The 20,477-nt window shown below is 40.4% G+C and overlaps 1 protein-coding gene across 4 annotated transcripts in view; it reads left to right on the plus strand.

The window, feature by feature from the left end:
- Window positions 1-20,477, plus strand: part of LOC133151068 (WD repeat-containing protein 17-like) — a 62,236-nt gene that overhangs the window by 26,093 nt on the left and 15,666 nt on the right. For 3 of the 4 annotated variants that reach the window (XM_061273814.1, XM_061273816.1, XM_061273815.1), the window contains exons 16-22: window positions 2,948-3,097; window positions 5,047-5,177; window positions 6,387-6,512; window positions 9,481-9,636; window positions 9,896-9,960; window positions 13,078-13,210; window positions 15,695-15,783. In XM_061273814.1, the coding sequence (XP_061129798.1) occupies window positions 2,948-3,097; window positions 5,047-5,177; window positions 6,387-6,512; window positions 9,481-9,636; window positions 9,896-9,960; window positions 13,078-13,210; window positions 15,695-15,783 (850 nt within the window). The remainder of the gene's footprint in view (window positions 1-2,947; window positions 3,098-5,046; window positions 5,178-6,386; window positions 6,513-9,480; window positions 9,637-9,895; window positions 9,961-13,077; window positions 13,211-15,694; window positions 15,784-20,477) is intronic. The other variant, XM_061273817.1, reaches the window with a different exon arrangement.

Here is a 20,477-nt window from a genome sequence, read left to right on the forward strand (position 1 = left end):
AACGGCTATTCAGTGACGCCCCCTGACCACGGTTGCCGTAATGCTGGGAAGCAATGCGACCTTGTAATTTACTGGTCGTACTAAAACGTACCGAAACATTTTGGCGGAGCGCTGTGTACAAACAGTATGGATCAACAAATTCATCTATTGATCCATATATAAGGCACTCTTCATTATAAGGCGCACTGTGTTTTTTTGAGTAAATTTTAAGCTTTTAAGTGTGCCTAATAGTGCGGAAAATACGGTAATCATATTTGTAAGAGGAACAACATTAAGTAGTATTTGGATAAAACATGGTTCACGTCACAATTAATAGATAATTTCATATTGAAATAACAGAAGTCAATTACCTTTCTCTGCTGTGACTTTAACAAGTGTGGACTATCACCTGGTACAAAATTTGCCTAACATGCCATTTGGAGTGAAAATAACCATTGTGGTAAAGTAGGCAACTGTTTAACTTCCAGTTTTGAGGTCATGGGTTCAAATCCATGCTTTGGCTTTCCCCATATGAGTTAACATCTTCTCCCTGTTTGTGTGGAGTTTCTTTTCTGCTTAGCTTGTAGTTCTGAGGTCATGGGTTCAAATCCATGCTTTGGCATTCCTATGCGAGTTAGCATCTTCTCCCTGTATATGTGGAGTTATTTTGGGTATACTGAGAAAAAGCATAATGGGCGTATTTTGTATAAACAAATGGAAAATGTACTTATGTTCACTTAACTTGACTATTTGCAATTATAGTTGGTTCAACAAAATAGTAATTACCGTAATTTTCTGACTATAAGTCGCTCCGGAGTATAAGTCGCACCAGCCATAAAATGCCCCAAAAAGTGAAAAAAAAACATATATGTCGCTCCGGAGTATAAGTCGAATTTTGGGGGGCAATTTATTCGACAAATTCCAACACCAAGAGCAGTCATGAACGAGCAACAGGCTAAACGATAGGTATGCTAACGTGACATAAACACAAACTAAGACTTGAGAACGGCCCTGACGTAAAATTCAGAGTTATTCAAAAAACTATTACATAAATAACACGTTAATAAAACCATCTGTGTCACTCCAATTCATTAAATCCATCAATCGTCCTTTGTCAACAATGCGTGCGCGCCGCTGACGGCGCTTGCACTTCAAAATATTCCACAGGCCCATATAACGATATATAAATTATATATCAAATAACTATTATATAAGCAATAATGTTATCAAACCATCTGTGTCACTCCAAATCATTAAATCCATCGATCGTCCTTTGTCAACAATGGGTGTGCGCAGCTGACGGCGCTTGCACTTCAAAATATTCCACAGGCCCATATAACGATATATAAATTAGATATCAAATAACTATTATATAAGCAATAGTATTATCAAACCATCTGTGCACTCTAAATCATTAAATCCATCGATCAAATTCCTCGTCCTTTGTCAACAACGCCGCGTGTGCGCCCTGACGTCAGCCTGTCGTTATTCCACAGATCTACTATATAACTATATTGTAGCGTTAACGAAGTTCAAGTAAAGACGTGGGTTTGGTAAACGGCTCTTTATTTAACAAAACAAACTTCCAGGCGTGTGGCGGTATGGACTTCCAGCCACGGAAGTGGAAGAGAGCTCCATAGAATAGGACTGGGCGTGCGTAAAAGCCATGACCGAGCCCCATCCACCGTCCCCGGACAGCCACCCGGCCGAGCGCCGGCCCCCGACTTCTATCCACGGAGGTGAAAGGGAGCTCCGTAGAGTAGGACTGGGCGTGCGTAAAAGCCCTAATAGTCTGTGTCACTCCAAATCCTTAAATCCTTCAAACTCTTCGTCCGTCGTGTCACTTAGAAACAAAGCCGCTAATGATGCCGGTAGTACGTGGGGTCCTTCATCATCTTCGTCAACCCGTGATCAATCTTTGTCCTTTATGTAAACAACCGCTGCGCCACGCCGCGTTGCGCTGCTGACGTCACTTGAAATTCAAATTACAGTAATCCCTTGCTACATTGCGGTTCGTTTATTGCGGTTTCACTTTTTGTTTTTGGATAATTTTTGAAAAAAAACACACAAGTCGCTCCTTATTATAAGTCGCCCCCCCACCCAAACTATGAAAAAAAACGCGACTTTTAGTCCGAAACTTACGGTAGGTGGAAATTATTTCCATATTTTTATTACGTTCACCGAGCACATTTTCAACAAATTATTTCTTTGAATGTAGGTGAACCCCCAAGGAACAAATGAGTAGATTGCAGGCCTGTTTTAAAAAGAAGCATTACTCATGGGACGTTGAGATTTCCTAGGGTTTTGATAATTTTTAAATGTTAGCATTTGCCGAGGCTTTATAGGAATAAAGTGTTCCATATTGATACCACATTATCACATCTTTAAATGTGAGAGAATGTCCTGATGAAGGTTTGGGTTTTGGACACCCTATTTGGTCATGAGAAACAGAACATCAAAAATAAAGCAATTTAGTAATTTGATTAAATGTGTTATTTCAGAAGTATGTAACAAACTGACTTACTCACTGACTGACTGAGTAATTAACTCATTGTATTAAATCATGGCTTAAAGAAGTGGATGTCAGTTTATCAAAATATATCAAAATATAAAAAATAAAACAATTTTAGTAATTTGATTAAATGTGTTATTTCAGAAGTATGTACCAAACAAACTGACTGACTGACTCACTGATTGACTTACTACCATTGAATCATGGCTCAAAGAAGTAGATCTCAATTTCAAAATGGGCAGTGACACCCCCTTGTTGTAGAATTACAATAGATAGCCAATGGTATAGTTTCTTTTATAGAAGTCTGAAAAGTAACAACAAAAAGATCTTATTATAATTAATTATTCTCAAATCTAATTTGTGTGTGGGTGTGCGTGCGTATGTCTCTGGGGGAGTGTGTGTGTGTTTGTGTGTGTGTGTGTGCGTGCGTGTGCATGTGCATGTGTGTGTGTTTAGGTTTAACATGCCATCAGAATCGTCCTTTCACCATGGCCAGTTGTAGCAGAGACAGCACAGTGAGGCTTTGGTCTTTGACCCCTCTAATCTCTCCTCTGCTGCTAAACATCCTCACCAACCAACCTTGGGAGAAAATAATTGGAAATACTGGTAAGCTTTATTCATACTGGGTTAGTTCTGTTTTGTTCTGTTCTGGATTCTACAAAGATATAGACCAGGGGTGTGCAATCTTTTTAACTTGCCGGCTGAATTGGGTTCTAAATTTTGACCGGGAGGGCCGAACCAGGAGCAGATAGATAGTGTTTGTCTAAAGCAGGGGTGGCCACCCAGTCAGAGACTAAGAGCCACATTTTTTACTGTGTCATCGCACAGAGCCACATCATACACATGAGCACACATGAACACCGTCGCACCCCCCCCCCCCCCCTTGGCCACCCCTGGTTTAGCGTCTTGTCAGCTTTTCTGGACCTAATGGGCCCCCGTAGTCACAGTCGCCATTCATTAAGAAGCCAGCAAAACCAATCGCTCTGCCCTGTGTTCATCGTCATATATTTGTTTAGCTGTGCATTTTTTCCTTGCCATTTTGAGAGCGAAATTGACACTCCTTAAATGGGTTTGTCCCTCCTCCTTTGCGGGATTTCACCTCACGCGCATGCGCGTTTGACCAAAATACCATATTGAACTCAAGCGAAGCAAATACCCACAAAAAATAAACACAAAGTCAAAGTCAGCTTTATTGTCAATCCCTTCATATGTCAAGACACACAAAGAAACCGAAATTCCGTTTCCTCCATCCCACGGTGACGAGACACAGTACACGATAAACATACAATTAGACGACACAAAATAAAAACAAGAAGGCACAAACAATAAATAATAAATAAATAAAATGAGTGATGAATATAAATAATAAACAAATAACCCAATAAATAAGAGGAGCAAAACTGTTGATATGAACGTAAAAGAGCCGGATGAAACCAGCCAAAGAGCCGCATGTGGCTGGCGAGCCGCGGGTTGGCCACCCCTGGTCTAAAGTAATATGAACGACACGTAAAGGTCGTCGCATAAAAGGTTTTGGCCTTTAGTGGGTAGTAAAGCATGGATATTCAAAAAAAGCTTTTTGAAAACATGCATTTATCAACAGCATTAAAAAAAGATTTCAACAAAAAACTACTATCACTGATTCTCATTAAATAAGACACTGTTATTATGAATAACAGTTTCCATCACTTCAGCACCTGCAGGTCAGATTTATGAAAGATGTTAAACTTATGAGGCGAAATCAAATCAAACGGCAAACATTCTGACCATTGAAGAATCAGTGAAAGAGTACAGCGAAATAAAAATAATAAAGAAATCAAAACGGCAACACGGTGACGGATATCTGAAAATCAGAAGTAAATCTTTAACTCACAAACACCTGGTGACAGAGGTGAAGAAACGGGAAACACCTCCTTAAAGTCGGCCTTAATAACTTTAAAAGTTAAGATTAGTCGCAAACAGGTGGTGCATCAATGTCCTTGAGCATCCTGCATTGTTTGAAAATGAGACTGGTCGCTAGTTTCAATCGCTGCTATTTGTACACATTATGATGTTCATGTGGCTGGACGTCTGCTCACACACATAGGTCCAGCCAAATAATTGTCCACTCCTTTTTAAACACTCTGCACTCAGTGTCCACCTTTCTTTTCCTTGGGCCACTCATTTTAATGGAAGGGTTCCAGGGTAAGGTTTGTGGGTGGCTTTGGCGTGAAACTGCATCTGAAAGCTCAGCGCACGAATTTCGAGAATGCTGACGTCACAGCCCACACTCGAAATGCAATCTCAACACTGAAGGAAATAGAGCGTAGTGCGCCGGGTCCGTACTACTGAGTACGTACACGCACTTGTGAGTGTGCACTGAGCTTTATGACACGGCTTCCGGGAGTAAAAGCGCGAGCGAGCGTTTCCCCATCTACTGGGGAAACACAGTCATTGCAGGGAAAATGACCCCAACATTTTTATAATAATCCAATTTATTCAGGTTTGGCGGGATGTGGCCCGCGGGCCGTAGTTTGCTCACGACTGGTATAGACCCTCACAGGTTGTGTGTCTTGCAGATAAAGCTATGGTTCCCAACTCTCCACCACTGCTCTGTGGCAAAGTATCAAGAGACATCAAACAGGAGCTGGAAAAACTATGCTCTGACATTACCGCCAAGAAGCTGCGTTGGTTCTCCGAATGCTGTTCGGTAACTCTTTTCTATTTGTTGATGTAATTTGTAATCGTGTGATAGTTTGTAATAGTTTGATACTACAATTTGGTACAGAGTCAAACTTAGATGCAGTGAACAATGCTACTAAAGTGCAGTAATTCATTTTCTGCAGAACCGCTGCTGTTTTGAATCACTGAGAATGCTAGTCTCACTAGTCTTACTGGTTGCGCTCTCGTCTGAGATGTTTAAAGTGCGGTAAAAAGTCACTAGAACTAGCAATTTCTATTGACATCCAATGTCGAATAAGTCTGCACGATTCTAGTGTCCAGCTGCGAATGAAAAAGTACAGTTGAAAAGGAAACGGTACGGCTCAGTTGTTATCACACTCCAGCTTCCAAGGCCTCCGCGGAGTGGCCGCTTGAAGCCAGCACCCTGTGCTCTCATTCAAGTGAATAGCTTAGCCTGGTGGTGGGGCAAGAAAACGCCAGGGGAAACTTCACGAACAGGTCTGGGGTTCCAGGGAGTCCTGGCACTGGAAGCACTACTGCTACACCATTTATCCCAATTCTGGTAACGAACTAGTTACACCATTACTAAAAAGTTAATATTTAGTCTGCAATTAATTTCCTGATTATTTTTCATGTGCAAATATTTAATAACTTAAACAATTATAAAAAGCCACTATGTTCATTGAACACATTACTATAGATAACTGTCACCTGTATAAACGTAGGACTAGATTGCAGAATTAAATATGAAAAGTAAATACTGGGAAATAAGTCTACTGAATAGGATTCCACTTTTGATGTGAAAGATGTAATGCCGGATTGCCTTTTGATGCCACAGATTACACTTTGGAGAACGATTGGATCAGGTGTTGAGCGACATGGTGCTTGATCGTTTGCGAGCTACACAAGCATGGACAATCTTTCAATTATGTGCTGACTTGCATATATTATCAGAAGAGTGCTGCTTTGGTCTGGTGTCTCAGCGACTTTATTTACATGAATCTCACCCAATTGATTGTACTTTAATGAAACTGCTCTAACCGATTTGTGACCAATAATTTTTTTTTGTGGGTGTTTTTCCGTTGCCTACCTGTATTTAATATCAGTGGATGTTGTTATTTGTCAACTCTGGCCATGTGTAGTCCTTTGAGACCGTTCTGTGATTAAGAGCTATATAAATAAATTATACTTGACTTTGGACTAATTTACTTATGTGCATGTTTTTTTTTCCTGCTAGCCTCCAGGGGGAAGCAGCAACCTGTGGGACTTGGTATCTGTCATTAATGGGCAGGACGACTCACTGCTACCAGGTAGCTACAGCAAGGGCGTAATGCACATGAAACATCTACTGAAGTTTAAAACAGTAAGTATCTGTAACAAATGTGTCTGGAAGCTGATTACTCACTAAACAATGCAGCAGTCATAACCACCATCCTACCAAATTAAATGTCATTTTTTACTTACTGAATAATTAGTATGAACAACTGATTATCATGAGCAGAGACAGAGCGACCATGTGCAGCAAAGATCTTTATTGAGTTGGGCAGAAAGGGGAAGTGGAAAGCTGGATAATAGGGAGCAACACGGGCAGGAGAACAGAATAACAGGTCGCGTAACTGACGGGTAGCATACAGGTATCAGACAGGTAGCAAGCCAGATGAACCGACACAATCAATGCTGATGACTGCATAACAGGACGAGAGGGGCAGGAGCAGAGAAAGAGAACTTTCCGAGGTTCTGATCAGTGCCAGGCTGAGAACAATTGACCGAAGGAAAATCACTTATTGGATGGCAGGTGGAACGAGCATGTGACACTGGTATTTTATATCTGTGATACATTTCCGTAGAGCACAGACACAAGATTGTGACCACTTGCACAATGCAATTTTTCATTTTCATTTTTTTAACACCTTAATTTAAATTCAGAGCAGGCCAGTTGGAAGCAAGGTCTCTATTGCAGTGTTGTCAAAAAACATTAAAACTAAAACCAAACCTGTAAATGCAAGCTATAAACAGAAGAATACCCGCCCAAACAAAAATCATACGTTCAGCATGTAGTCCATGATAAAATTCCTGAAATGAACAAAAGAGATTAATCAGCCTCCTGCAGCTGAGGCAAAATATTATTCCATGGGCATTAGCAAATACAAACAGGAGATCAACTCACTTAAACTGGAACTGAATGGTACTCTGGTAAGGGTCCTACAGTAGTGGTGAACTCTATTGTGTTTCTGAGATCACAAAATGTTCTACACCTTCTTACCCTGTCTACAATTAATTTCCCCTTTAGCTATAATCACCTATAGCCTGGCAAGACCGACCTCACTCTTTGCCTACCACTTAAGCTCTACCCAGCACCTTCCCCACAAATTGGGCGCAATTACTGTACTCATAGTTTCTGTAATTGAAAATACACACAGACAATAACAAACAGGACACAATAGATGAACTTTATGTGAGATTTAAATAAGCGTCCACTTAACAGGCATTTTGCCAAAAGCCTGTCATTAGGCCAAGCTGTTCCTATCCTACCAGAGCAACCAGTCCCTGAAGGACGCAGAGTATGGACTTGTAAACTCTCTAGTACAGTTGCTTTGTAAATTGGAATGGTTGTGTTGTAGTGCCTTGCGAAAGTATTCGGCCCCCTTGAACCTTTCAACATTTCGCCACATTTCAGGCTTCAAACAAAGATATAAAATTTTAATTTTTTGTCAAGAATCAACAAGAAGTGGAACAAAATGTATTGGATTATTTAAACTTTTTTAACAAATAAAAAACTGAAAAGTGGGGCGTGCAATATTATTCAGCCCCTTTACTTTCAGTGCAGCAAACTCACTCCAGAAGTTCAGTGAGGATCTTTGAATGATCCAATGTTGTCCTAAATGACTGATGATGATAAATAGAATGCACCTGTGTGTAATCAAGTCTCCGTATAAATGCACCTGCTCTTTGATAGTCTCAGGGTTCTGTTTAAAGCGCAGAGAGAACCATCAAGACAAAGGAACACACCAGGCAGATCCGAGATACTGTTGTGGAGAAGTTTAAAGCCGGATTTGGATACAAAAAGATTTCCCAAGCTTTAAACATCTCAAGGAGCACTGTGCAAGCAATTATATTGAAATGGAAGGAGTATCAGACCACTGCAAATCTACCAAGACCCGGCCGTCCCTCCAAACTTTCATCTCAAACAAGGAGAAGACTGATCAGAAATGCAGCCAAGAGGCCCATGATCACTCTGGATGAACTGCAGATAACTACAGCTGAGGTGGGAGTCTGTCCATAGGACAACAATCAGTCGTGCACTGCACAAATCTGGCCTTTATGGAAGAGTGGCAAGAAGAAAGCCATTTCTCAAAGATATCCATAAAAGGTCTTGTTTACAGTTTGCCACAAGCCACCTGGGGGACACACCAAACATGTGGAAGAAGGTGCTCTGGTCAGATGAAACCAAAATCAAACTTTTTGGCCACAATGCAAAACGATATGTTTGGCGTAAAAGCAACACAGCTTATCACCCTGAACACATCATCCCTACTGTCAAAATGGTGGTGGCAGCATCATGGTTTGGGCCTGCTTTTCTTCAGCAGGGACAGGGAAGATGGCTAAAATTGATGGGAAGATGGATGGAGCCAAATACAGGACCATTCTGGAAGAAAACCTGTTGGGAGTCTGCAAAATACCTGAGACTGGGACGGAGATTTCTCTTCCAACAGGACAATGATCCAAAACATAAAGCCAAATCTACAATGGAATGGTTCACAAATAGACGTATCCAGGTGTTAGAATGGCCAAGTCAAAGTCCAGACCTGAATCCAATCGAGAATCTGTGGAAAGAGCTGAAGACTGCTGTTCATAATCGCTCCCCATCCAACCTCACTGAGCTTGAGCTGTTTTCCAAGGAAGAATGGGCAAGAATTCCAGTCTCTCGATGTGCAAAACTGATGAGACATACCCCAAGCGACTTGCAGCTGTAATTGCAGCAAAAGGTGGCGCTACCAAGTATTAGAGCAAGGGCCCCGAATAATATTGCACGCCCCACTTTTCAGTTTTTTATTTGTTAAAAAAGTTTAAATTATCCAATAAATTGTTCCACTTCACGATTGTGTCCCACTTGTTGTTGATTCTTGACAAAAAAAATAAACTTTTATATCTTTACGTTTGAAGCCTAAAATGTCGCAAAATGTTGAAAGGTTCAAGGGGGCCGAATACTTTCGCAAGGCACTATATACAGATTAATGCATGTTCACTCTACCTATGAGTTGACTCATTCTTCAACCATGATTTCAAAATTATTTTTGTCTATCCTCTCCTCTTCTTGTGTTGTCCATCAGTCTGAAGCCCAGGAATTGACCATTGTCATGATGTCTAAATTCGGAGGTGGTATTGGTGCTCCGAGTAAAGAAGAACGCCTTAAAGAAGCAGGAGATATCCATTTGAGACTAGGACAGATTCAGCGATACTGTGAATTAATGGTGGAGCTTGGACAGGTGCTGCATGTGCTTACATGTTTGTTCTGCGTAGTATACAGCACACGCACTCACACTTTACTCAACAAATGTGTTTTGGACCCTTATAACTCCAATAACAACAAAAAATAAATATTTTCTACTCGTGAAGTGAATCCATTTTAATAAACTTAAGTTTGTAACTTGTTTTATCTATCTTTTGAAGACAGATCAAAGAAAAGGGACTTGTTGAGAATGTAATGAATTCATAATTAAGTGTATAAATATTTCTCTCTCGCAGTGGGAGAAAGCATTAGCTGTAGCACCAGGAGTATCCATGAAGTACTGGAAAAAACTGATGCAAAGGTAGGTTTTTATTTAACTGCACCTATGTATACTGTATATTGATCAATTATGCAATAAGAATACTGAGCAATGACCAATGAGTGTAGCAGGACAGCACTAAAGACAAACAGGGGTAGACAAAATATTAGCACAGGTAAATTTGCTTGCTTAGGCAATGTGACAAAAGAGATTTTCAGTGACACAACTTTGAAAAGGCTCTGAGGAATAATTTGAGGTATTGTAAGATCAACGTACGAATAAAAAAGACACCAATACTACAAATGCATTAAAAAAAACACTATACTCTGGAGAAATATACAGTAATCTCTCGCTACATCGTGGTTCTTTTATCACGGATTCACTACATCGCAGATTTTTTTCTAAATTAAAAAAAAATTAAAAGTCAAAATAAAACTTGTAAATTGAGGAATTATGGCATAAAGCTTGCCCACATGCCAGCAGAAGGCAAGGAGTGCCCACACAATTGCAGTGCGTACACTTGTACGTTTTTATAAAGAAATTGTTAAAATATTAAGAGTTCTGAAAACATATTTACAGTGTTGTACCTTGTTATAGAAAAACTGTTATAATAATAAGAGTTCTAAAAATATATTTACAGTATGTACTCTTGTACCTTGTTATAAAACATTTATAATAATAAAAGTTGTTCGAAAAACATATTTACAGTATATGTTAAGAATTCTCCATGTTATTTATGTTATTCAGCCGTGCTTTGATTTGAGGTAGGGTGATTTATTTTGAAGGCCCTTTTCAGGCGATACCACTTCCTGTTTTACGTTTGTTTACATATGTCGGTTACAGTGGTACAGTAGTCATTGGTGATGTAAGTGGGTCTCCTAACAAGAGAAATGAACGATCACATGTGTCTAACCTTTAGGACAATGTAAAATTGCTCCAAATGTTCGTTTAGATTCTTTTAGAGGTCCGTTTTCGCGTGTTAGCACGATCGTGAATTAGCATCTTTCCGCTAACTCGTTAGCCTGCCCAGTACTTCTTGTTAACATGTTACACGCACACATGTATATTTATATTTTCAATATTTATACAAAATGTTCTATATGTTATTTATACTATTAATGTATTATTTACATCCATCCATTTTCTGAACCGCTTAGTCCCCACGGGGGTCGCGGGTGTGCTGGAGCCTATCCCAGCCGTCATCGGGCAGTAGGCGGGGGACACCCTGAACCGATTGCCAGCCAATCGCAGGGCACACAGAGACAAATAACCATTTGCACTCGCACCACACCTAGGGACAATTTGGAGACTTCAATCGGCCTACCAAGCATGTTTTTGGGATGTGGGAGGAAACCAGAGTGCCCGGAGAAAACCCACGCTGGCCCGGGGAGAACATGCAAACTCCACACAGGGAGGGCCGGAGGTGGAATCGAACCCGCACCCTCCTAACTGTGAGGCGGACGTGCTACCCAGTGCGTCACCGAGCTGCTATTATTTACATGTTTGAAACGATTATTTAATGTTCTAATAAAAAAATATGCACAAATGGTTTCATATACATCTATTGACACACAAAAATGTACAGATGAAAAAAAGTACAGATGAGAGGCTCACCGTACTTCGCAAATTTCACTTATCGCGGGTGGTTTTTTGGAACCAATTATCCACGGTAAACGAGGGATTACTGTGCATGGTTACAGACTTAGTTTCTGCCCAAGAAATACTTGTATAAGAGATACTTGAACTTTTCAGTGAGAAAGTAGTCGAACGTACAGTTGTGCTCAGAAGTGTATGTACCGTAATTTTCGGACTATAAGTCGCGTTTGTTTTCATAGTTTGGGTGGGGGGGCGATTTATACTGAGGAGGGACTTATATGTGAATTTTTTTCAAAAATTTGCTAAATTAAAAAAAGAAAAAGTGGAAGCACGATCTAGCAAGGGATTACTGCAATTTGAATTTCAAGTGACGTCAGCAGCGCGGCGCGACGTGGCGCGGCGGTTGTTTACAAAAAGGACAAAGATTCGATCACGGGATGACGAAAATGACGAAGGGCCCCACGTACTACTGGCATCATTAGCGGCTTTGTTTGTAAGTGACACGGAGGACGAAGAATTTGAAGGATTTAATGATTTGGAGTGACACAGAAGGTTTGAAAAACCATTATGGCTTTTACGCACGCCCGGTGCTACTCTACGGAGCTCTCTTTCCCCTCCATGGATGGAAGTCGGGGGCCGGCGCTCGGCCGGGTGGCTGTCCGAGGACGGTGGATGGGGCTTGGACACAGCTTTTACGCACGCCCGGTCCTACTCTACGGAGCTCTCTTTCACCTCCCTGGATGGAAGTCGGGAGCCGGTGCTCGGCCGGGTGGCTGTCCGGGGACGGTGGATGGGGCTCGGACATGGCTTTTACGCACGCCCGGTCCTATTCTATGGAGCTCTCTTCCACCTCCGTGGCTGGAAGTGCCACCTCAGGGGATGGAAGTCCACACCGCCACACGCCTGGAAGTGAACGCCGGTGCTTGGGGCCGTGTTGCGGTGAACTATTTATGTTATAGTTATTTGATATATTTTATTTCGTTTAGCAACTTGTATATGGTTTTATTGTTACAGTTCAGTAGTTGTTGGCTCGTTGAACTCTTGTTTTGTTAAATAAAGAGCCGTTTCCCAAACCCACGTCTTTCCTTGTACTTTGTTAACGCTACAATATAGTTATATCCTAGATCTGTGGAATAACGACGAGGCTGACGTCAGGGCGCACGCGCGGCGTTGTTGACAAAGGACAAGGAATTTGATCGATGGATTTAATGATTTGGAGTGACACAGATGGTTTGATAATATTATCGCTTATGTAATAGTTATCCATCCATTTTCTGTACCGCTTAGTCCCCACTGGGGTCGCGGGCGTGCTGGAGCCTATCCCAGCCGTCATCGGGCAGCCATTGTTGATGATCGATGGATTTAATGAATTGGAGTGACACAGATGGTTTTATAAACGTGTTATTTATGTAATAGTTGTTTGAATAATTCTGAATGTTACGTCAGGCCCGTTCTCAGCTCTCTGTTTGTGTTTATGTCACTTTTAGTCCAAAAAATACGGTAATCTTACGTATGAGCACAATTCTACCTTTCTTTTAAATCTCTGTTATGGTTGTTTTGTAGGAGAGCTGATCAGCTGATGGTGGAGGATAACGATGATGCAATCCCGTACTGTATTGCTACAGGAGACGTTAAGAAACTTGTAGCATTCTTCACTGGCAGAGGACAACTGGTTGAGGCCTTACTAGTTGCACAGGTACATTGGAGAATACCTCAATGGCATTTTATTCATGACAGATAATTGACTAAGTTTAAATGGGAGTCTAAAATTATACCCATTACGTGCGTGGAATTTAGAATTAAGTTTGTTACATTGAATATACGAAATTCTAGGGCAAGGGGATTTTTATTCTTTTAATAATGTAAGAGAAATGATTACTTATCCCTAGCTTTTTAGCTGCTTTAAACTGAGCCAGTGGAATTTCAAATATTTCTAAAGAAACTAACTAAAGTTGCTTTTTTGTCACACAACACAATAACACCCTGACAGGTATCAACAGACAGCAGCTTAACATACTTCAGCAATCTTTTCCCAACTTTGACTCAAATTTATTCTTTTATTTATTGTATTTTCCGGACTATAAGTCGTAGCTTTTTTCATAGTTTGGCCGGGGGTGCGACGAATAATCAGGAGCGATTTATATATGAAATTATGAACACTATTACTTGATCATCATTAACACATTACCGTATTTTCCGGACTACAAGGCGTACCTAAAAACCTAAAATTTTCTCAAAAGCCGACAGTGTGCCTTATAGTCCGGTGCGCCTTATATATAGACTAAATTCCTAAATTTAAACTGGCCCGAAGCATTGTGTCATGAAATAAAACATAAGTGGCCCGCTGAAGACTATGAATCATGAATCAAAAAGACTATGGATCATTATTTTGTGATTATAAAGTAATTTGTTGCGTCTGAAGTTGAAATAAAAAAAGATAAAATGGAGAATGATTTGATTTGGATTAAAAATCGGACATGATGCATTAATAGTCCGATGCGCCTTATATAAAGACAACGTTTTAAAATGGGCACTTCATTGAAGGTGCGCCCTATAGTCCGGTGCGCCTTATAGTCCGGAAAATCACCGTATTTACTTACTAGTATAGTTTTATCATGTCACATTAAATTGTGCACGCAAGATTATTTGAATAACTGTTAATATGTTACGTCAGGCACATTCTCAGTTCCTCGTTTATGTTTATGTAACGTTAGCATACCGTATCGTTTAGCCTGTTTTTGCCTATTCATGGCTGTTCTGGGTGATAGATTTTGTCAAATAAAGTTCCCCCAAAAATGCGACTTGTACTCCGGTGCGACTTATATGTTTTTTTCTTTATTATGCATTTTATGTCTGGTGCGACTTGTACTCCGGAGCAATTTATAGTCCGGAAAATACGGTAGTTATATTTTTTTAATTTCATTTTCATTTTATTTTTTTTCTTGTGCAAAAGTCAGGAAAAAAACATTTCAACATTTTTGTTTTTTTATTACGTGATAGGGCGTTGGTTTTGAAATTTTAAATTAAGTACCGTAATTTTCGGACTATAAGTCGCACCGGAGTATAAATCGCACCAGCCATAAAATGCCCAAAAAAGTGAAAAGAAAAACCATATATATGTATATACCGTTTTTTTCCGTGTATAGTGCGCAAAATTTAACGAATTTATTGTCCTAAAATCTGGGGTGCGCATTATACATGGGTACAAAAATTTTTTAATTTTTTTTTTTTTTTAATTTTTTTTTTTAGAAAACAAAACCAACAACAGGACTGACCGACAAAGTCGTGGAACAAAAAGACAGGGTGACATTACCAAAGACAGGAACAGAAAGCAAACAGACATCATGACAGTAACACATGCAATGATCCAACGGTGAGCGAGGGGCAGACAGGACTTAAATACAAAACACGTTACATCGATTGAGGTGACACAGGAAGAGAGGGGCGACACGAACAGAAACTATGGCAACCTAGACACATAGCAAAACTGGGGACGAGACGTGACAAATGTCCCTCGAAATGAAACTTGAAATCACCAAGTTTTGGTTTCCAAGGGTGTTTTTATTCCTCTTCAACGTCTCTCCCATACAGAGCCGCCTTTTTCACGTCCGCACGCCTCTTTCCCGTGCCCGCACGGAGCGCGGTGGTGCGTTTATGGGCAGTCGGAGAAATCAACGCCAACAAAAAAAATTACATCCAGCCTAGTTAAGACCATACCAAAGACTATAAAAATGGGACCCATTGCCTCCCTGCGTGTGTGACGATCATTGGGACTTAAAAAAAAAAAAGAAAATTCATAAAAAAAATTCATAAAAATTGGGTGCGTATTATACATGGGTACAGGCTTTTTTCCAGCATCAGCATGCCATTTTTAGGGTGCGTATTATACATGGGGGCGCACTATACACGGAAAAAAATGGTAAGTCGCTCCTGAGTATAAGTAGCCCCCCCACCCAAACTATGAAAAAAAACGCGATTTATAGTCCGAAAATTACGGTATTTATTCAATCCATTTTGGAATTAGGCTGTGGAAATGTTGAAAAGGTGAAGTGCAATGAATGCTATGCCATGAACTATATTTGAGGTTTAAATAAGCGTCCACTTAACAGGCTGTTGGCCAAAAGCCTCTCCTTTATAAACCTGAGGTGAAAAAAGATTGTTGAGAGCATTTTTGTTTTAGGGGGCATGTGAGGGGAACATCTGTACACCGCAAACCTCCTCTATCAACCACAAGAACAATGATGTGGATAACAGACATCAATACCAAAGGTAAAGCACACAAACATGATACCAGGGAACATACTTTTCTTTTGGCTGTACTAGATTAAAGGGTAATTAGACATCCACTGCAGTATGTGGGAGTGGCGGTATCACTGTAAGAGTGTGCGCAAGGAGTAGTCGCTCTACAGCAGGCGTGCCCAATACGTCGATCGCCACTATTGGTCGATCACGTGATATTAAAATGTTTTTTTTTTTCTCGCACTTGACGCGTGTACAAACAACGGCGCTAACAACACAACACAAACACGCTAGCTCGCGAGTTCCCTCCAATTGTAAGAACCCTGTTTTTTCTCTTAAAAAATGAGTGGGGCAGCTGGCCATAGTAAGAAGTATCACTTTCATAGAGAATATGACTTTTTTTTTCACGATGACATATATATATATATATATATATACATACATACATACATACATACATACATACATACATACATACATACATACATACATACATACATACATACATACATACATACATACATACATACATAGATTAAAGGCCTGGAAAGTGAAGGCCTCGGTGGTGCCCGTGGTCACTGGGACACTTGGGGCAGTGACCCCCAAACTGGAGGAGTGGCTACAGCAGATTCCAGGAACAACATCAGACATCTCAGTCCAGAAGAGTGCAGTGCTAGGAACAGCCAAAATACTGCGCAGAACCCTCAAGCTCCCAGGCCTCTGGTAGAGGACCCGAGCTTGGAGTGGGAGACCACCCGCGGAGGGTGAGAGGGGAATTTTTATATATATATATATATATATACATACATACATACATATATATACATACTAGGGGTGTAAATCGCGGGTTTTGTCACGATACGATATCATATCGATACAAAGAACTACGATACGATATTTGCCGATATCTTAAAGCCTGCTGCGATTCATTCACGATATATCGCGATATAGTGCTCTACGATCGATATATATTTTTTTAAATAAAAAATATAGAACAATATCCTGATTTATAACAATTCATACGCAAAATCAACAAGGTACTGCAAACTCTTTATTTAGGAAATTACAAGAGTATTGTAGTATACAAAGTGCTTATTTTAACACTGAACTTTGATGTCGTGTTTTTTCTTTAAATGTGTGGCGAGATTTGTGGTCCCTGAATATTTGATCACCGCATGGCAGGATTTACAAACTGCACGTGTCTTGTCCGTTGACCCATCTTTTCTTTAGAATCCAAAGTGCTTCCAAACGAATGACTTGAAGCCTAAAGGGGAGCAAATTTCCTCGTCTTTTTGGACACTAGCCATAGCACCAGCCCAGGAGCCGCGTACCGTTTTTTTCCGTGTATAGTGCGCAAAATTTAACCAATTTATTGTCCTAAAATCTGGGGTGCGCATTATACATGGGTACAAACATTTTTTAAATTTTATTTTGTTCTGAGAGTTCAGTTCTCTACCTAAATCCGTATTACAGGTAATATTTTATTTCACAACACTTTGCCTTGTTCCTTTCTTCTCTGCTGTTCACTTCAAACACGCTCCATACGAGCGCAATGCTCTCGTATCAGACAAGGCTTGCTCCATCACCTGCTCGTTTGCTGTCTGTCACAATGTACCCTACACAAATCCGAAACATTTGTTGCGGCTCCGAGTCACGACGAGGGGCAAGTTTTGGTTTCCAAGGGTGTTTTTATTCCTCTTCAACGTCTCGGTGGTGCGTTTACGGGCAGTTGGAGAAATCAACGCCAACAAAAAAAATTACATCCAGCCTAGTTAAGACCATACCAAAGACTATAAAAATGGGACCCATTGCCTCCCTGCGTGTGTGACGATCATTGGGACTTAAAAAAAAAAAAGAACATTTTTAAAAAATTCATAAAAATTGGGTGCGTATTATACATGGGTACAGGCTTTTTTCCAGCATCAGCATGCCATTTTTAGGGTGCGTATTATACATGGGGGCGCACTATACACGGAAAAAAACGGTACTAGTTGTCGACTCCCCTTTCACGTGCCTGCTCTGCTTAATAACACAACAACGCCGCGCGCACTGCTCCCGGAAAGAGGAAGCAAGCAACAATGAACTGGATTTCAAAATAAAGTCGCGTCCAATGTCCGAGGTCAAACACATAAATCGATGTTTACGTTTAGCATCGATGCCAATAAATCGTAGAGCATTATATCGATTAATCGATGTGTATTGATGAATCGTTACACCCCTAATACATACATATATATATATATATATATATATATATATATATATATATATATATATATATATATATATATATATATATATATATATATATATATATATATATATAGGAAGAGACGCAGACCACAGATGTCAAGACACGGAAGCTCCTAACCATGCACGGAGGGTTCCACCCTAAGTCCAGCACCCTGAGACTGTACACTAGCCGTAAAGAAGGAGGCCGAGGACTACTGAGTGTGAGAGCCACTGTTCGGGATGAAACAGCCAAGATCCATGAGTACATCAAGGAAAAGGCCCGAACGGATGACGTGCTCAGTGAATGTCTCAGACAATGGCAAACAGAGGAAGAGTGGCTAGAGACACCATCATGGGAGGACAAACCCCTAGATGGGATGTACCATCGGCAGATAAGTGAAGTGGCTGACATCAAGAAATCCTACCAATGGCTGGAAAAAGCTGGACTGAAGGACAGCACAGAGGCACTCATCATGGCTGCACAGGAACAGGCTCTGAACACCAGAGCAATAGAGGCCAAGATCTACCACACCAGACAAGACCCAAGGTGTAGGCTGTGCAAAGTGGACCCTGAGACAGTCCAGCACATAACAGCAGGGTGTAAGATGCTAGCAGGGAAAGCATACATGGAACGTCATAACCAAGTGGCTGGCATAGTGTACAGGAACATCTGTGCTGAGTATGGACTGGAAGCCCCAAGTTCAAAGTGGGAAGCACCCCCTAAGGTGGCAGAGAACGGGCAAGCCAAGATCCTGTGGGACTTCCAGATCCAGACTGACAAGATGGTGATGGCGAACCAACCGGACATTGTGGTGGTGGACAAACAGCAGAAGAAGGCCGTTGTAGTAGATCTAGCAATACCAAGCGATGGCAACATCAGGAAAAAAGAACTTGAGAAGCTAGAGAAATACCAGGACCCGAGCTTGGAGTGGGAGACCACCCGCGGAGGGTTAGAGGGGAAATTTAATTTTAATTATATATGCATACATATATACATACATACATACATACATACATACATACATACATACATACATACATACATACATACATACATACATACATACATACATATATATATATATATATATATATATATATATGTATGTATGTATGTATGTATGTATGTATATATATATATATATATATATATATATATATATACTAGGGGTGTAACGATACATCGATACACATCGATTAATCGATATAATGCTCTACGATTTATTGGTATCGATGCTAAAGGTAAACATCGATTTATATCGCCGTGTTTGACCTCGGACATTAGACGCGACTTTATTTTGAAATCCAGTTCATTGTTGCTTGCTTCCTCTTTCCGGGAGCAGGGAGCAGTGCGCGGCGTTGTTGTGTTGTGAGCAGAGCACGCACGTGAAAGGGGAGGCGACAACTAGTATGCGGCTCCTGGGCTGGTGCTATGGCTAGTGTCCAAAAAGACGAGGATATTTGCTCCCTTTTAGGCTTCAAGTCATTCGTTTGGAAGCACTTTGGATTCCAAAGAAAAGATGGCTCAACGGACAAGACACGTGCAGTTTGTAAATCCTGCCATGCGGTGATCAAATATTCAGGGAGCACAAATCTCGCCGCACATTTAAAGAAAAAACACGACATCAAAGTTCAGTGTTAAAGTAAGCAATTTGTATACTACAATACTCTTGTAATTCCCTAAATAAAGAGTTTGCAGTACCTTGTCGATTTTGCGTATGAATTGTTATAAATCAGGATATTGTTCTATATTTTTTATTAAAAAAAAACATATATCGATCGTAGAGCACTATATCGCGATATATCGTGAATGAATCGCAGCAGGCTTTAAGATATCGGCAAATATCGTATCGTAGTTCTTTATATCGATATTATATCGTATCGTGACAAAACCCGCGATTTACACCCCTAATATATACCTTAATTTTTGGACTATAAATCGCTCCGGAGTATAAGTCGCATCAGCCATAAAATGCCCCAAAAAGTGAAAAAAAACATATATAAGTCGCTCCGAAGTATAAATCGCATTTTAGGGGGCAATTTATTCGCCAAAATCCAACACCAAGAACAGTCATGAACGAGCAACAACAGGCTAAACGATAGGTATGCTAACGTGACATAAACACAAACTAAGAGCTGAGAACGGCCCTGACGTAAAATTCAACGTAATTGACGTAAGTTATTCAAAAAACGATTACATAAATAACGCGTTAATAAAACCATCTGCGTCACTCCAATTCATTAAATCCGTCAATCGTCCTTTGTCAACAATGCGTGCGCAAGGCTGACGGCTCTTGCACTTCAAAATATTCCACAGGCCCATATAACGATATATAAATTATATATCAAATAACTATTATATAAGCAATAATGTTATCAAACCGTCTGTGCACTCTAAATCATTAAATCCATCGATCAAATTCCTCGTCTTTTGTCAACAACGCCGCGCGTGCGCCCTGACGTCAGCCTCGTCGTTATTCCACAGATCTACT

Source organism: Syngnathus typhle, linkage group LG3 (genome assembly GCF_033458585.1).
Source record: "Syngnathus typhle isolate RoL2023-S1 ecotype Sweden linkage group LG3, RoL_Styp_1.0, whole genome shotgun sequence".
In the NCBI taxonomy this organism is placed as follows: domain Eukaryota; kingdom Metazoa; phylum Chordata; class Actinopteri; order Syngnathiformes; family Syngnathidae; genus Syngnathus; species Syngnathus typhle.